Source organism: Trematomus bernacchii, unplaced genomic scaffold (genome assembly GCF_902827165.1).
Source record: "Trematomus bernacchii unplaced genomic scaffold, fTreBer1.1, whole genome shotgun sequence".
In the NCBI taxonomy this organism is placed as follows: Eukaryota; Metazoa; Chordata; class Actinopteri; order Perciformes; family Nototheniidae; genus Trematomus; species Trematomus bernacchii.
The window spans coordinates 6,555,723-6,573,088 of record NW_022987828.1 but is presented as its reverse complement, the minus strand read 5'-3'; the positions used below and the strand labels follow the sequence as shown (position 1 = coordinate 6,573,088).

At 39.5% G+C, this 17,366-nt stretch overlaps 5 protein-coding genes across 5 annotated transcripts; 3 read left to right on the top strand and 2 right to left on the bottom strand.

The window, feature by feature from the left end:
* The first annotated feature begins 129 nt into the window (after nucleotides 1–129).
* On the top strand, nucleotides 130–2,912 carry mtg1 (mitochondrial ribosome-associated GTPase 1). Its single transcript, XM_034151898.1, has 11 exons — nucleotides 130–377; nucleotides 487–551; nucleotides 910–1,014; nucleotides 1,098–1,184; nucleotides 1,292–1,348; nucleotides 1,559–1,649; nucleotides 1,742–1,803; nucleotides 1,897–1,993; nucleotides 2,132–2,213; nucleotides 2,304–2,416; nucleotides 2,606–2,912. The coding sequence occupies exons 1-11, from the start codon at nucleotides 275–277 to the stop codon at nucleotides 2,701–2,703; spliced, it is 960 nt and encodes a 319-aa protein (XP_034007789.1). The 5' UTR covers nucleotides 130–274; the 3' UTR covers nucleotides 2,704–2,912.
* Nucleotides 2,913–3,513: 601 nt separating this feature from the next.
* On the bottom strand, nucleotides 3,514–5,175 carry sprn (shadow of prion protein). Its single transcript, XM_034151911.1, has 2 exons — nucleotides 5,158–5,175; nucleotides 3,514–4,424 (listed from the first exon to the last, which is right to left on the bottom strand). Exon 2 carries the CDS (start codon nucleotides 4,422–4,424, stop codon nucleotides 3,954–3,956), a length of 471 nt encoding a protein of 156 aa, XP_034007802.1. The 5' UTR covers nucleotides 5,158–5,175; the 3' UTR covers nucleotides 3,514–3,953.
* A 474-nt stretch (nucleotides 5,176–5,649) lies between these two features.
* On the top strand, nucleotides 5,650–10,294 carry echs1 (enoyl CoA hydratase, short chain, 1, mitochondrial). Its single transcript, XM_034151900.1, has 8 exons — nucleotides 5,650–5,818; nucleotides 7,652–7,849; nucleotides 7,928–8,055; nucleotides 8,761–8,860; nucleotides 8,968–9,072; nucleotides 9,439–9,558; nucleotides 9,660–9,727; nucleotides 9,821–10,294. Exons 1-8 carry the CDS (start codon nucleotides 5,728–5,730, stop codon nucleotides 9,884–9,886), a joined length of 876 nt encoding a protein of 291 aa, XP_034007791.1. The 5' UTR covers nucleotides 5,650–5,727; the 3' UTR covers nucleotides 9,887–10,294.
* A 1,959-nt stretch (nucleotides 10,295–12,253) lies between these two features.
* Nucleotides 12,254–15,443, top strand: fuom (fucose mutarotase). The gene is given in 8 exon segments (XM_034152305.1): nucleotides 12,254–12,263; nucleotides 12,641–12,728; nucleotides 13,664–13,770; nucleotides 13,958–14,026; nucleotides 14,113–14,183; nucleotides 14,323–14,394; nucleotides 14,481–14,556; nucleotides 14,727–15,443. Coding segments are annotated over 8 exon segments (564 nt in total). The 3' UTR covers nucleotides 14,798–15,443.
* On the bottom strand, nucleotides 15,217–17,166 carry si:ch211-217g15.3 (uncharacterized protein LOC368914 homolog). Its single transcript, XM_034151903.1, has 4 exons — nucleotides 17,097–17,166; nucleotides 16,916–16,979; nucleotides 16,728–16,765; nucleotides 15,217–16,628 (listed from the first exon to the last, which is right to left on the bottom strand). The coding sequence occupies exons 1-4, from the start codon at nucleotides 17,102–17,104 to the stop codon at nucleotides 15,908–15,910; spliced, it is 831 nt and encodes a 276-aa protein (XP_034007794.1). The 5' UTR covers nucleotides 17,105–17,166; the 3' UTR covers nucleotides 15,217–15,907.
* Between the last annotated feature and the right edge of the window lie 200 nt (nucleotides 17,167–17,366).

Below are 17,366 nucleotides of genomic sequence, written 5' to 3'. Positions count from 1 at the left end.
ATTTTTTACATGGATCTGTACTTAGCAAGTAATTCATAATTTGTCCTGTGGAGGGGGAGTAACGCACCCTGTGGTGTAAAAACTGCAAATAAATCAAAACCGAAGAAGTCTTCAGCGGAACCGAGTTCTTCCTCGCCTTTAGATTCAAGTCGGCATGTAAACAGTGATGCACACCATCAACATGTCCATTGCAGAAAGGTCCTTTGTAGCCAGTCATTTAAAATAATTTAAAAAACGAAAGCCAGGCGTGGTGATATTTAGAGCAACAGCAGCCATGAGACTGTACCAGGCTCTCCGTAATGTCGGGAGCTTCAGGACCTCTTTCGACTTTGGTGCACGGGAAGTAGCTCACTGGTTCCCGGGACACATGGCTAAAGGTGACAGCCTCAAAACGTTACTCCAGAGTATATAAAATAATCTATGCATTTGAAATGGGTGTGTTACAATGTGTGAATCTGTGTAATATCTTCACCTCACCGTTTACAGGACTGAAGCAGATGAGAGCCAACCTCAAGAGTGTGGACTGCATCATAGAAATACATGATGCCAGAATATCCTTTATTGTATCAACGCCAGGATACGACAGGGAAAAGTGCAAAGTTTTTCTTTTTTTTAATAAAATAAGGTTAAACACATTTAATAATAAATTAAACAATTGAAGTTAGTAAAAAAAACGATCATACCTAAATAAAATCAAGAGAATTACAACTCATATCTTTATAGCGTGATCACATTTCTGAAAGTGGGGTTTTAAAGATAAAACTGTTAAAGGTGCCATAACCATCACATGGACATTATTGCATGCAGAGTATAGGAGCCCTTGTCTTTACACTTGCTGAAAATCCCAGCGTTTGACCTCTTTTTACTGCAGAGGTTAAACAAATTGGATTTTTCCTTAATATTACCGACATCCCCTTCTCTGGGAGAAACCCAGCGTTTCAGGAGACTCTAGATGTCAAACCCCACGTGCTAATTCTCAACAAGATGGACCTTGCCGATGTGTCCAAGGAGCAGGTGAAATGTCTTACTGCTGTCTTTACAGAGTCACATGTCATCATAATTTTAAAGTTTTCTAACAAACAACATTTGCCCTGCAGATAATCCTGAAGAAGCTTAAAAGAAACGGGGTGAAAAATGTTCTCTTCACAGACTGTTTAAAGCAGCGAGACGACAACGTCAAAAAGGTAGATGTCATCTCCACTGGATACCAGACAGGTGTCTTTTTGCAGATTTTTGTCATAAGCCGATATTCAATAAGCATGAAACGTATTCCTTTTTTGTGTTCCTGAAGTTGGTGCCAATGGTGGTTGACATTATTGAGAACAATCCACGTTTTAACAGAGATGAGGTATGTGTCCCAGGAAGCTTAATTATACTTTGTGTTAATTTTAGTTATGAGAGAAATAAACTGCAAGATACAAGACATATAACTAATAAGTAATACCCTCACAGATATGATCCTTGCTAACCAAAACACTGTTTTCATTGTGACTCACACAACATTTATTAACAATGTATTTGTTGGCCATGCTCTAACCTTGTCATGTAAATCTTTCAGAATACAAATTATTGTCTGATGGCTATTGGAGTCCCCAACGTGGGGAAGTCATCTCTTATTAACTCACTGAGAAGAACATACATGAAAAAAGGTTTGTATAATGCATTTGCTGATTTTTATTGAGGTTCAATTCAGGATAATCATAACCTTCTTTAAAAAAACAACAATTGTAATACATTTCAGGTCGTGCATCTCGAGTAGGTGGGGAGCCAGGTATAACTAGAGCAGTCCTGACTAGAATTCAGGTGAGTGTAGAGGACATGTAAAACACTGTGATTTCATGGGTTCATTGTGTGTGTATGCATCTGTACAATATTTGTTTCTATATTTGACCCCAGGTGTGTTCGCGACCCGTAATGCACCTGATGGACACACCAGGAGTCCTGCCTCCTAAGATTGAGAGTGTTGAAACCGGCATGAAGCTGGCTTTATGTGGTGAGCAGCACAGGATTATTATTGTTTCCCACAACATACCAATATAATAGTATTCATTGGAATTTATATCACATTTGTTGGTAAAGGAGGTTTTTAATTGTGCTCAACAAATATTTTAATATTTTCTTTCTACACCAGGAACTATTCTGGACCATTTAGTGGGTGAAGAGATCATTGCTGACTACTTACTCTATTCTCTAAACAGGCTCGGGGAGTTCAGGTAGGATTGACAATACTTTTGTGTGGTTTGTGTATTACTTTGTCTTCACATTGCTGTGATTGTTTACTTCACGTATGTATTTATGTGCAGTTATGTGGAGAAATACGGTCTCCAGGAGCCAAGCGATGACATCCAGTATGTCCTCAAACGCATTGCTGTGAAACTCGGAAAGACGCAACGGGTCAAAGCCATTACTGGAGTTGGTAAGAAAATGCTAATTCAACTCCTGCTACACACAGTATTATTGACTAGCGATCTCTTAGTTAAGTTAAACATATAGTACAATGTTTTGCCTTATTATATTTCCTGACATGAGTTTGAAGGTGTTATGGCCATCATTTTAATGTATTATTAGACCCATAATACATATGTTTATTCCTTGTCTCCCTCAGGGGATATCACCATCACGGTCCCAAACTGCTCAGCAGCAGCTTACGATTTAATCAGAGCCTTCAGGAAAGGAGAGCTGGGACAGGTAATGCTCGACTGACCTGAGACATTGGAATGAAGACAGAGACTGTTTCTGGTTTCATAAGTTTTCCCTCAGTCTGGAAGGATTTATATTTAACTGAAAAGTGTCGTCAAGGTTCGTCTCTGACCTCATTCCTTTGACCTTTTGGGGACATGATGCAGTCTGTTCTGTTTATAGATGATGTATTAAAGCACTGTGTCCTTTGCAAATAAAATAATTCATCTTAATTCAGGTACATTTCTTCTTTTATAAGACATGAAGCAGATATCTGATCTGACAAGGTGTAAACATTATATTTATTAGCACAAAGACAGTAATAACAAACTCTCAACCTATGTACATAAGTGTTGTAATAAAGTTAATTTATATGGAACAGTCTGTTGCTCCTGAGTGTCTCCTGGTAGAAAAAAATCTTCTTGGATGAAGGACGGATCATGAGAGAAATTAATAACAGTGAGGGCAGCAGTTTTTTTTTTCTCCCAGCCATGACGTGGTGTGTACACAAATCTGAGAAATTCATTAGCTAAGTTTCAGTTGTTATAAAAGGGTATAAATTGTTCAGAAATTCAAGATGATTGATGAAAATGCAGTTAACTTTAATTTGCCTTGTCTTGTTGTAGAGAATCCTCTTCATGGCTCGAAATGCAGTCTTGCAGGTGGCAGTTGTTTCGATTTCAGGGGCAGAAAAACGTCAGTGTTCTACATAAATTCCAGATAGTCCAAGCTTTATGTTTAGATCCAGGTCTGGTCATAAATATGATTTAGTTGTGCGAAACAGCGATGCTGTGTTTTTTTTACCTTTACATTTCTTTTTTGTATATTATGAAAACAGATGTATTTTTAAATTAAGATTTACAGTACTATTTAATGTGGCAGCCCACAGTTTGATAACAGTCCTTATCAAGGTGTTTCTATTTTTGATAATCCTGATAAAACATTTTCACAATAGGGTCTAGGAATCAAGCTTTAGGGAAGGAAACTAGTTATTATGTTTATTAAAGTTCTGTGTCATTGTATATCCAACACTGACTTGACAAAGGTGCACTACTTTAAAGGTGAAAGGTCACATTGAATACTGGTTGGATACATGTGTTTGTTGGTATAGCCTAGAAGATATGTGTACAAAATATACAGTATTTATGTTTTTGTGTCCATCCACCACTGTGTTGCACCTCTGATGTTCCCAGTGCAGCTTCCTGTCATTCCTGCATATTATATTCAGATCCAGGGTAGAATCAGGAATTCATCCTAAAAAACAAGCTAAACATCTACAGTATACTGTCTTGAAAGAATCCATATTTTTGGGAAAATGTTGCAATAATGATAGAAACCAGTTGAGGAAGAGAATATCCATTTTTTGTTGAGCCTGACATTTGTGAATCAAAGTAATTGGTCCTGTTGTAGTAATCCACGTCCTCGGAGCTGTCTGCGTTGCTGCGTCTGTAGGCAGAGGCATACCATTTATCCGCTGATAGCGCCACCGCCACCGCCGCCCCTGCTGCCGCTGCAGCTGCGATCCTCACCGGGGAGGACCGGCCCGCAGCCCGGACGCGGGAGCGGGTCCCTCCGTAGGGCCCGGACCCCCGTTGACTCCCCGCCGAGGAGCTCCGGGAGTGGGTGCCTCGAGAGGAGCCACGGGACCCTCCACGTCCCCCTTTGGACAGCACCGGCTCACACAGGAAAGCAGCGAGCAGGAGGCAAGTCCAACATGTTGCAACCACCCGGTTCATCCCCGACATCTGCAGGAAGAAGACATAATGGAGAAATGTTAGACGTGGTGGTTAGAATACACATTTGAAGTTTAAAATGGGGAAATAACCCATATGTTTTATGTTACTGCAAAACATAAAGATCTGATTTGAGTTGGCAAACAGCCATCCTTTCTTTTTCACTGATCAATTCTGTATACAACTCAGAATATAAGGAGTGACATGCTCTGAACATGGCAAGGAATAGGCATACACTGCTCATCATCAAAGGTGTGAGATCTTGTATTCAGTGTCTCCATAACAAAAACATTGCAGTTGCCCCTCTTCGTTTAAGTAGGTCAGGTTAAAAATAATTATTTTCACCAGAAGATTGCTGTTGCTGCTTCATGAGTTAACATTCCGCCTATGGATGATTATAAAATAGGCAAAATATGTTGGGCTATATTGCTGTCATTAAAAGGCCATCATATGACATTTAGTCCGAATGTTTTGTTCTAACAGGGAACTATAGAAATGTAGGACGTATGATCGTTATTATACGTACGATTTCAACAAAATGATTTGATACACGATTTGAAATGCTTGATGTTCATCTCATTGTATTCTCATAAATTAGCCTGTTCGTTACCCAAAATACCCGAATCACACCACCATTTAAAAAGAAATGCATTGCATCCATATGGTCTAAACCCACGTCCACGTTAACCATTATACGGTATAGCCTACCATAGGCCTACAGGTTGACATAACGGCTGGAGCTTACCTTTTTTCCCTGTTTTATCCTTGCTTGGGTCTTTGCACTCGGAGGAAAAAATGAGAGGGGATTGTCACGGACGATGCAGGCTCGTTCACGTAAGGAGAACGCGCATCTCGCGTGAATATTGAATGTGTTTTTCATTGAATATTATGGGATATTGAAAAAAGACAAACACAAGCAAAATTGGTAAAACAAATCTGAAAATCAATAAGTCTATAGGCCTACATATTTATTTGAATCATGATAGTGCTTTGTCCTTTATTGTAGGCTATTGTTTTATATTAATCCTCCCCCCTTTTGTATGTTTTCTTAAACTTGTATATGTATAAGGTTTATTTGTACTGCATGATATAACATAGACAACAAATACAGTTTTGTTTTGTTTAGCTGAGATAATTGATTTGAAGGTAATGACATCTTGTTCTACACTTTGCAGACGCTAGGTGGCAGTAGTACTCCAAGGAACATACGACTTCAGGAAAAACACCAACGAAGAAGAGGAGGTGAGCGGAAGGAGCTTCCCGTGTTATTGGAGCAAGTTCATTGACAACATACCTCCGTTGTGTAGTCGCTGTCATGGCTTTCCTCTGCAGAAGTGCTGCCTCCCTCCTGAAGTCCTCCCGAGCAGCGCCGGTTGTTCTGTCCGCTGCCCGCCTCTACAGCTCAGGTGTGTGTTCAAACACTGTCAAAGTGTGTATTGCACCTGCATAACTGTTACGTGAAGTGGCCCTGCTACAATGTCAAGAAACCTGCGTCACCGAATGTCCATGTGCGACGCATATGGAGCAGACTGGATCCCTAAGTTGGTTATTTAGTTGTCTGTGTTTTCTGTCATTTGCAACACAAAGAGATCTCTAAACTTGAATGGATCAGATCATTTCTAACATGTTGTTCACACGAAAACCCTTGCCTTTTAAAGGGGAATTACACCCTACAATTGAATTTATAGTTGTTATTTCTATAACTTTGTGCAGCCCAGATATCATTTATGATGTGTTTTTGTTTGATGTGATGATTTTCGATACTACAAATTCAAAAGAATAACGTGTTGTAGTAAAAACACTTGTTCCAATAAGGTCCCAAAAGACACAACACAAAGCTGAATCATATGCAAAAATACAATATAACATCACTATGCATCAAAGAAAAACTCCCACATTAAAGTATACTTAAGATGATTAGGACGTAACAAATACTGAGTGCACATTGCAGTGATTATTTATATTCAGAGACAAATCCTGCAGTGGCTAAATAACAATGTGACAGCTGTCAGGGGGATTTTACAGAGTTCGGGGTCAGACATGAAGTGACCCTCTGTTGAACATGAACAGGATGGGTGTCACTCTGCAGGCCGTAGAGATGCTGTTTTGCTTTCTTGGTCAGCGAAGTTTAGTGTGTCCTCCTGAAGTGATCAGCAATCTGTACACCAGGAAACATGTGGCTCTTGACCTTCTCCTCACAGGAGTCGTTGATGTGAAGACAGGTATTATCAACATACCTCCATTAAACCCTGGAATATAATTATGCACAGATGATCAAACATTCGAATGGCTGTTTGATTTTGATTTGTATACATTTTCCATCTTTATCTATCTATCCATGACTTACTGTATATCAATGTGCAGGCAACAATCCATGACTTGAGTTTGTACCTTTGTTCCACAAGGCATATCAGGGGCTTCCAAGGACGCAATAAAACCATGAGCCAATGAGTTGATCCTTCACCTTTTCTAGAATGATTAACCAGGACACAGAGCACGTTGGTGATGATCATGTAGTTGAAAGTCTATGCTGCTCCCAGTTATAGTTATAGAGGTTTATAAAAACACATTATCCTTTTTAACATTTGGACTGTCTATGTTGTAAACGTATTCTCTTCCTAATGTATACACACGACACAGGTTTCCTCCATTTTTTTCCCCATTAACTGTGGGGTTTCTTTGGGAGATTTTCCTTGTACAATGTGAGGGTTTAAGGACAGAGAGTGTCGTTTTCTGTACAAGCCGTAAAGCCTCTGAGACAAATGTAAAATGTGTGATATAGGGCTATTTAAATACACATTGACCGATTGATGATTGATTGATAGTTAAAGCTATAGGGATAGTTTAGATGTTTGGAAATAGGATAACATGAGGTTATCCACTGTCATACCTACAGATTATGGTGGTCTGCATGTCCCCTCGTCATTATAACAAACACAGAAGGTACAAAGTCATACGGTAACATAAACAAACTAATCGTGACAGCCGTGGCCCAGAAACCTCAGTGTTCTGCAAGTTACTGTTTCACTCAATGGAGGGAGGTTTCTTTGAGAACAGCTTGGATGGATACAATGGCTTCAGTTCCCCATCAAAAAGGACATGCTGTTTAAATAGTAATCAAACTTTTGTGTTGCATTGTTGTTATACGTTCAAAATCTAGCTCTGTGAACTCTGCAGAAACTGTTTATCTAATTGCACAGAATTCTTATCTGACCAATGTTGGTTCCCTCTTCATGCAGGTGCTCAGTATGAGTACATTTTGGTGGAAAAGCGCGGGGCGAAGAGTGATGTGGGCTTCATCCAGCTGAACAGGCCCAAGGCCCTCAACGCTCTGTGTGACGGGCTGATGAGGGAGTTGGGACAGGCCCTGGATGTCTTCGAAGCTGACACAGAGGTCGGGGCCATCGTCATCACCGGCAGTGAGAGAGCCTTTGCCGGTGAGGGACCTGAGTGTGTTTTATGGGTTTGCTTACAATAAGGTATCAGCAGGGAACTAAGCGTATGTGTTTTTTCAGCTGGAGCGGACATTAAAGAGATGCAGAATCGAACTTTCCAGGAGTGTTACCGTGGAAACTTCCTGGCTCACTGGAACAGAGTGTCCACGGTGAAGAAGCCTGTGATTGCTGCCGTCAATGGATTTGCTGTGAGTTTCTTTAATTTTGTTAACTGAGGATAGGTTGTTGGATTTCTTCTGATAAAAGAAAACTATGCAAAGATTCAATTAAAAATTATAATAATATGTTCAAAGCATTAAAAAAGGAGAGAGGGAAAAGACAACTGGATTGTAAACATTTATAATAGAAAGTAATGATATGTGTTTACTATTTCTGCTCCAAGGTTTTCTCCACATGTCTTATCATGTGTATCTTTAGTTTTCTTATCTTTCAATATTTAACCTGTTGTTCTTCTAGTCCCCCCTTTCACCTATATTTCCTCTCTCAAATCAATTTTTCTCCCTCTCCAATCTCCCACTATTTATTTTTTCCTTCCTTCATTGGATCATTAATTTCAGCTGAGTTTTCTTTCAGTTATACCCCCTTTTTAGAGCAGAATTTATCCGCATGTCAAGATATAATTAAACAAATTCCACTTACTTTGGGACACTTTCATTACCCTAACGAAAAGCAAACCCAAACCACAAAACAGCTTAACAACTTGAGACAAAAAAAGCAGTAGTGTCCACACGCTTTCGGCTCTATAGTGCAACTTCTTTACACAACAAATCCAGTATCATTCCAGGATGCACAGCATTTAAATGGGCTATGACCATAGGCTATGACACAATGAAGAGTGAGTCTACTGTCTGTGTAATTGTTTCTGTGTTTCATAATGTACGTTTCTGTTTCAGCTGGGTGGAGGCTGTGAGCTGGCGATGATGTGTGACATCATCTACGCCGGGGAGAAGGCGCAGTTCGGCCAGCCAGAGATCCTGTTGGGGACCATTCCTGGTAAACACTCTGAAGCATCCACTTTCCTTCCTGTTCAGACTAGACTTCCTTATGCAAAGTTTACCAGATTCTTGCTTTTGGAGTTCATGATGTTCGTCTTCCTGCAGGAGCGGGGGGCACCCAACGGCTGACGCGTGCGGTGGGAAAATCCCTGGCGATGGAGCTGGTCCTTACAGGAGACAAAATTAATGCAGAAGTCGCCCGGCAATCAGGTAACAGAAATGATGGTATTACACTTGGCAGATGCTATTTGCAACCGGGTGTCCGTAGCTAACAATGCTATTTACACCCGGGTTACACATTAGATACTGTTTTGGATGTATAGGTATTTATGGAAATGTTTCTTTGATAACTTAATTCCCTTGTGCTGCTGTAGTAGCTTAGCAGTAGGGTGTAAAAAAAACACACCTGATTGGAGGAAACTTTGGGAACACCAGAAGGATAGGGAAAAAAGTTTGGCAGATGCTATTTGCACCCGGGTTTCCGTAGCTAACAATGCTATTTACACCCGGGTTACACATTAGATACTATTTTCATATATTTGTCATACTTAATTCAGTAGCTTGTTGTGTTTCCAGGACTGGTGAGTAAAGTGTATCCTGCCGACCAGTTGGTGTCGGAAGCTGTGAAATGTGGTGAGAAAATTGCTGCCAACTCCAAGCTGGTGTCTGCTATGGCTAAAGAAGCTGTGAACGCAGGTGTGTAAAGTTAATCATCTAGTCATTTTATGAAATATCCTTAAACCTATTAAATTGAATACGTTAATATATTGTCTGACGTCTTCTACTTGTGATTGCAGCTTATGAACTGACTCTGGCTGAGGGTAATCGTTTGGAGAAGCGCTTATTCCACGCTACCTTTGCTACAGTGAGTAGAAGAGCCCACCTGAGAGCAAGTAAAGGGGATTGTTTTTTATTTTGACCGTTCAGTCATGATGTGTGTGTCTGTTTTCCCCTGCAGGAGGATCGTAAAGAAGGCATGACAGCATTTGTGGAGAAGAGAAAGGCCAATTTCCAGGACAATTAGAAAAGAGCAGACCAAGAGCTCGGCCAATAACACAAAGTTCCTGATATCAGCGGATAATTTCCTTATCTGCAACAAGCTGAATGGTGCACAAATCCTGATTGTATTGAAGCATACAAGATGTTTAAATTAGGATTTGGTACTAAGAGTTTGCACCGGAGTGTCTTATCACACTGAAGCTCTACTTGCAAAGTTTGGTATTAAAATCAAAAGCAGTCTGGGTGCAAGACGTGCACTGGCGTTTGAATTTGAATAATACTTTATAACTCTGCCGGAGTGCAATAGGAGGAATCAGTTGTAATGACTTAACTGCCTTTTTATTTTTCCCTTTCAAATGTTTGTCTGCATTTTGAAGGCAACACACTTCTCTGTACATTTTACAAATAAATCTCAGTGAGTGAGAAATGAACACAAATGGAAAGATGTGCCTGCTTATAGAGTGCCACAGTGACGCGTCCTAAAACCCGGAAGTAAGCTGCACATGGGTTCCTTCGACAAAAAAGCAATGCAATTTCTCCATAGGATTTTGGAAAATAGCTCGAAATAAGGTCTGTGGTTGACACACATTTAAGAGACTGATCACGTTTTGTTCAGTCGAATAATCTCCACATGTCTACCCTACTTTTATAATTTTCGAATCATAAATCTAATCGATAAATGTATGATCGATAGATTTATGATTCGAAAATCGAATCAAATCTACTTTTTTGTCGAAGGAACCCATGCGCAGCTTTCTTCCGGGTTTTAGGACGCGTCACTGTGGCACTCTTAACAAACTGTCTACCTTGGGATGTTTCTACATATTTATAATGTTAGGTAATCAGAATGTTTGCATATAATTTACATTGTAACTCGGTTTTTTATTTAACAGTCTGTTTTTCTTTTTGAGAATTGAGATATATAATTAGGTAAAAAGTGTCAGCCAGATAACTGAAACTTAGAAGTAACTTGACTGTAATGACTAGTGGATTCAGTTCACCCAGCGTTCAATCGGCGTGCTCCTCTCACCACCAGAGGGGGCTCTTGTGCACAGACACTGGACAGATATAAATCCAGCAGGACTGACACGCACCGGGCTGAAGGCTCGTAGTAGTAAAGTGACAGTTAAAAGGTCATGTCATTAAAATACTATTTCAAAAAATCATAATTATTCAGATGCGGTACTAAAAAAAAAGTTGTTTTTTAAATGCAATATGTCTGTAACACTATTTTACAAAACAAACCGTCATCAGAAGGGAAAACTGACATGTGATTTCTTTACTTAAAATTATAATAGGCCAAGGTTTTCCACTGCGCAATCAAATAATTAAAAGGCTGGTTGTAAAAACGTTTAATAGTCTTTTGGAAAAACATTAATAAAGATCTGTGATTAAATTGTAGCCTATATTTAGATGAATTATAATTTACTCTAACAGAAAATATAGCCTACTGAAAAAAGTAGGCTGCATGGTTGTACACGACTTACAAGGCTATATTTTAAATCTCGGGCATCACTATTGGTTGAAACTATTTGGAAACACTTAAAACGATACTTTTGACTTCAAAGAAAAGACCAGAACAAATGTGGTTAGTGTGCGCTTTCTCTCTCCGCTCCAACCATCGCAAGGCACCTTTTTCTCTCTCTGATCTTCACACGGCGGCGCCCCATATCTCCACAAGGCCATGGCCTAATTGATTTTTATTTTCATTCAATATTCCCCTGGAGCTTGCTTTCTTGTCAGCCCTCTGGAACAAAACTTTTAAAAGGAGGGGAAAAAAACTCGTCTCCTCACTCGGCAGGGAAGCACAAAAGTCCGCAGAGAGGGCCCGAAAAGAAGCTCCTCTTTGAGGCTACCGAAAGGTCAAAATAATAAATGTAGACTCAATTGAAGCTCTCCATACAGACAAAGGGGGCCAAACGTTACATTTTGGCAGCGGAGACCCTCATAGCGTGATAAACTCATTTAAAGAAGCCGAAATAAAGAGGGAGCAGCATGGGTCCGGAGGAGGAGAAAGGGCTTTCAGTCGGGCAGACAGGCCTGGCTCCTGCAGGGCCTGAGTGAAGGCAGCCAAAAAACACTCTCATATTCTTAAACTGCACTCTTTTAGTCACTTTGTTTTAAGTATAATCTTGTTTATATTCTTATGCAGCCAACCCTTATATAAAAAATAGGATTTTATTAGGCCTATTGTTTAAATAACTCAACACAAGAAACACCCCAAAACCGATTTAAAGTTTAAACACATCATACAGCTCTGAACAAAATGTAGAGACCACTGCAGCATTATCAGTTTATCCGGTTTATATATGTATGTTTGAGTAAAATGAATGTTTTTGTATTTTATTCTATAAACTATTTGACTACATTTCTCTGTGGTGGAATTTCTGCCATGTGGAGTGGTAATTGTTTTCAGAGCTGAATTTATACCTTGCAGCTTATTAAACAAAGCCTTGTTCCCAAGACAAGGATTTGTGTTTTGTTGGTTTTGTTATGTTTGATTTCTTTCAGAACAATTTGCACAAAACACATGTGTTCTGTTAAATACATAGTTATTTTGAAATGCAGAAATGTATGAAACATGTATTATTTGCAGATTTAAACAGGGCATGAAGTGAAGGCCTATATGCTACCAACATGTTTGTCCTATTAACAGCAGCTGTATTCTAAATTCAGTATAAAACCACAAGCCTGCAATGCTAGATTCTAAACGTTGTGACTTTTATGAATGTATTTTTATATGCAGATCTCTTGCTCCTTTCCTTTCCTTTTTTCACAGAACCAGAATCTGTGGTCAGAGAAAGGATTCCTCAGCATTTCTCTGCCATCCAGCTGAGAGTTTCTCTAGCTCAGATGAAACAGGCTGGGTGGAGTGGTTTTCATCTGATAAATATTTTCATTATCTCACATTCTTGGCACCAGAGACCGTGTCAGAATAACACATTTACCGGTGTCTGCTTTAAATTATGCCCACCCAAGGGTGTCAGAAACAACATAGACCAAAGATTAACCGACTGTGCAGTTTGTCAGAATAATGACATGGCCCTATTGTATAGCTTTATATAAATAGGCTTCCACCATATCATTTTTATGGTTTACTATACTTTAATCTTTTTTTGTAACATAACCTATGATATTTTTATGTCATACAATACTCTAACTTTTGTACTTTCTTTATGGCATACTGAACTACAACTTTTCATGCCATTTCCTTAGGAGTTATGAACGTTGTATGACCTTCTTAAATACTACACCTTGACTATTTTAGTGATATCTTTATGGCATACCTTTTTTTAAATTAGATGTTACCCTTTTAATAACATACTAAGACTTTCGAATGACTTTTAATGGCATTTTAAACTAAAACTTGTTATGACAAACTAGCCTTTACTATGCATTTTGATGAGATTCTCCAAAAGGCTACATTGACTTTGCTATGATTCTTTTTAACATAATATTATAACTTTTGAATTACCTTTATGAAATCCTGTTATTTTTTACATGTATATTTTTTATGACTTGTAACTACCTTTTTCCAAAGAGTCCATGCAATGACTTTTTAAGTAGGCCTATGTGGGGTAATTATTCTGAAACGATCACCTAAAACAGATGCATGCTTGTGGATAGTGAACATCTTTTTTTAATATTAAAGTCCAAAATAAACGTTTATAGTTTGACTGGATAGCCCCTCTAATTAACCAAATTAGGTGCGTTTCCTTGCGTATAAAAAGACAAGAAAGTTATATATCGAGACGGGAAACGAAACCGGATGTAAACAAACCCGGAAGTAAGCCGGAGATAGTGCTCTTGCTTCTCTTCTCTCCTCTCTGTGGCTACTGAAAGAATCCCCTCTATTTTCTCCTGAGCTGCTGTATGCTTTGGCTAAAATGGGCCATGGGGATTAACTGGGTATGATATTTAATGACATACTTATATGTCACCTTTCTCGTAGCGTAGCCAGCTGTGCTAGCAGTATTAGCTATAACGCAGGGCAGGAGGCTAATCACAGTTCAAGTTAAATAGAATCAAAGGATCACTAACCTGAAGACAAATGCCACAGTCGTTCACAGACTTTGTGTTTTGTTTCTTCATTTAGTTCTTGCTGATGCAAACTTTCCAACATCCTCCATTTGTGCCTGTGGTCCAAAAGAAATAAGAGCTGATGGTATGTTAATACATCTCTATCTGACTGAAAATTAAAACACTGGGTGAATGTGTATGTATTTAAACCTGTATCTGGTCTTTGTGCAGGTTTGGGAATCCCACAGCTTTTGAAGGCTATTTTGAAGCTCTTGCCTCTTGATACCTATGTCCCCTCTCCGGTACAGGACCCATACATATAAAGTGAAAACCACTGAGTAATGTTGTGTCGATGGCAGTAATGAGTTCATATATCAATCGGATTCTCTTGTTAACTAGTCAAATGTAGTTAGTTGAATCTGTGCTGAAATGTCTCCACAGGCTGCAGTCATGGATCTGTTAAAAGATGTGTGGTACACCTACTCAGATCTCCTGAATCAGGCTGGATCTTATGTAAAAAAGCCAGTACAACCTTATGATTAAATTAATCAGTTAGTAATGAGAATAACACAGTCCTTCTTTGATGTTTGTTTACATAGAGTCCTATTGAGAAAGTGGAAAGGTTTGCTTTCTATGAACGAGCCAAGGAAGCGTGTATTTTCTCTGTGTTCATTAATCAGCAAATCTTTATACTGTAAGCAGTAAAACATGAGTACTTGCTCAATGTTTTACTAGCCTGAAAATGAAACTGAATTGCCATTATGCATCACCTGATTTACTTATTCGAAACTATATAAAACATGTCTTTAAAAATGCAAATAAACATTTCCGTCTGCTCTGTCTACACATGGAAACGGCTCTGTACGGCAACCTAATACTGAAGAAGGGGGTCATTTCTCCTGACCTTTTAGAGTGACACACACACACGTTAAGTAATGATGATCTAATCAGGAATAATTTATTACATTACATTACATGTCACTTGTTAGACGCTTTTATCCAAAGCGACTTGCATACTCAATACTGTGGGCAATCCCCGCGGGAGCAATTTGGGGTGAAGTGTCTTGCCCAGGGACACAACGACATGCTGACTGCAGTGGGGTTTGAACCTGTGACCCCCTGATCCGAACACCTACGCACAACCTACTGCGCCACACACCTCCATTTATATTTTTTCAAATTTGTTCAGTTTCCACCAGAAGTGGGAAGAGTTAAAAAATCATTTGTCTGTGTTAATGTATAGTCAATACTCATCTGAAGGATCAGAAAATATTTTGTATTTTTCTTAATAACTTCTGTGTTGTACAAACATTTCAATAAACCAAACACATAAAGTCTTTGATACATGTGTTAATGTTTATTTTTGATCAAGGACAACTCAGATTTAATCATCACAATATCCTAAAGATGTATAGTCTTCTCCAACCTTCAACCTTATTTATATGTCCTAACCACCTAGCCTCGCCCATGTTTAACACTTTTATAACCGCGCTTCACTATTCTGACATGTACAGAGGAACACTTAAGAATTTAACACTTCAAGACTTCCTTTTCTCAAACTGCACTCTCAATTAAAGGCACAACCCTCTGTAATTACCAACATGTCATCTGAAAGCAGCTTTAGGATTTTAAATGCTTTCTATAACATTAGAGTCCTTTATAAACTTGTCCATTAATGCTATCACAACACCACCTAGTCATTATTAGAAACTGTACCTTATATACACTGATTATAAGTCTTTACAATTGAATTTATTTTTAATAATTACTTGAACTATCAACGAGTGAGTCTTGGAAATCATCATTATCTGTATTTAGATGTACATTACATCGTCAATGTTTCTCTGTATCTATAGACACATACATAACAAAATACACACAAGTGACAGTGAGATTTAGAGTTGATTCTTAATGAGGACAGTTTAATGAAGTCAAAAGACACTTCAGATGTATTTACTGTGCATCAGCTAAGGTTGTATCTGATCTGAGATGAGGGCTCTACACAGGTTAGGTTGTGGTTGAGGGATCACTGGTGGAAGAGATGATCCAGATCCTCCTCTGGTTGGCTGTGCCTCCTCTGAAATGGGTTAGGGTTAGCGGGTGCAGCAGCTTCAGTATCAGCCGGGTGAGGGATGAGCTTCAGGAGGTCTTTGTGGTACAGGTCGTCCATGTCCTCCTCTGGCTGAAAGTGAACTCTGACCTCACTTTCACCCGCGACCTCACGGCTCAGCAGCTCCTTCTGCACAGGTGAACCCTGGTCGTCGTGGTGATACAGCTCGTCCTTCTCTGGTTCAGAGTGTGAAACACGGATCTCTGCATCAGGTTTGTTTCCGGCCACGAGTGGAGCGAGATATCCAGCCAGCTCCTCGCTCGCTCTGTGGTAGACCTCGTCCCAGTCCTGCTCAGGCTCGTTTGGTGCCGCCTCACCGAAACCAGGGTGGTCGACGTCGTCTTTATCCTCTTCTGGTTCCTGATTCAAGTTGGCAACCTCCTGCCAGGGATCAGCCTGGATGTCGGCAGCAGGGAGGGCATCACGGTTTTGAAATTCAACTTTGAGGAGATCTACCACTGAAGGATGGTACAGCTCATCCAAGTCTTCTTCTGCCTTTAGGTGCTGTTCTTCCTGCCCACCTGTCATGCTCTTCCAAATCTTCATCTCTGGGTCGATGTCGTAGTCAGTCTCATCCATGTCCTCTGGAGGCTCCACTTCCACTCCCCAGGACATCCTTCCTTCGCCATCTAAAGACCTGATTTAAAAAAATAAAACATGCTCTCTCAGTCTGCCCTTCCTCAGTCCAAGACACAATTATTCACTTTAGGTTTAGTTTAAGGAAATTACAACATACATAACGGTATCCAGGAATGCTTCATCTGGGAGTTTATTCTGGGAAGAAAGCAGAAATATTACATGACTGCTGTCCAACACAAACATGATTGTCATTTTAAATGAATCGGAAATGTATTTATCATATGATTTGAAGCTGTAGAGTCTGCAATGCAATATTGTGGACTGCCAGGAGCAATATATACATACCCAGGGTTTATATGGCTTTGCTGTGACGCCAAATATCAGAGAAATACAGACTATTAGAGAAAACCTGAAAGTGAGGAGAGTCTCGATTAATGTTTAGCTTTTAAATGTATGACAGACTCTACAGAATAGTACAAACTAACTCTGCAATCAGATTCAGAAAGGCATGGAAGAGATTTCTTACCTGAACATGTTTGCTTTCAGCTCAACGCTTCACATCTGAGTAAGATATTGTCCATTCACCTCATGTGGAAATAAATGAGCAAAGTTCCAGCAATAAACTGGTTATGTTTTCCTGACCTTTGTATCCTCTGAAAGTGCGTCAGCTGTAAGTAATTCACTGCCTTAACCAACATCTTGTCAACATAATAGTGTCTCTGCAGTCTGCACCAATGGCTGTTTATTCATTCCCTCATTCTGTCATCAAGTCTGATAAGTGTGAATGTACTGTATT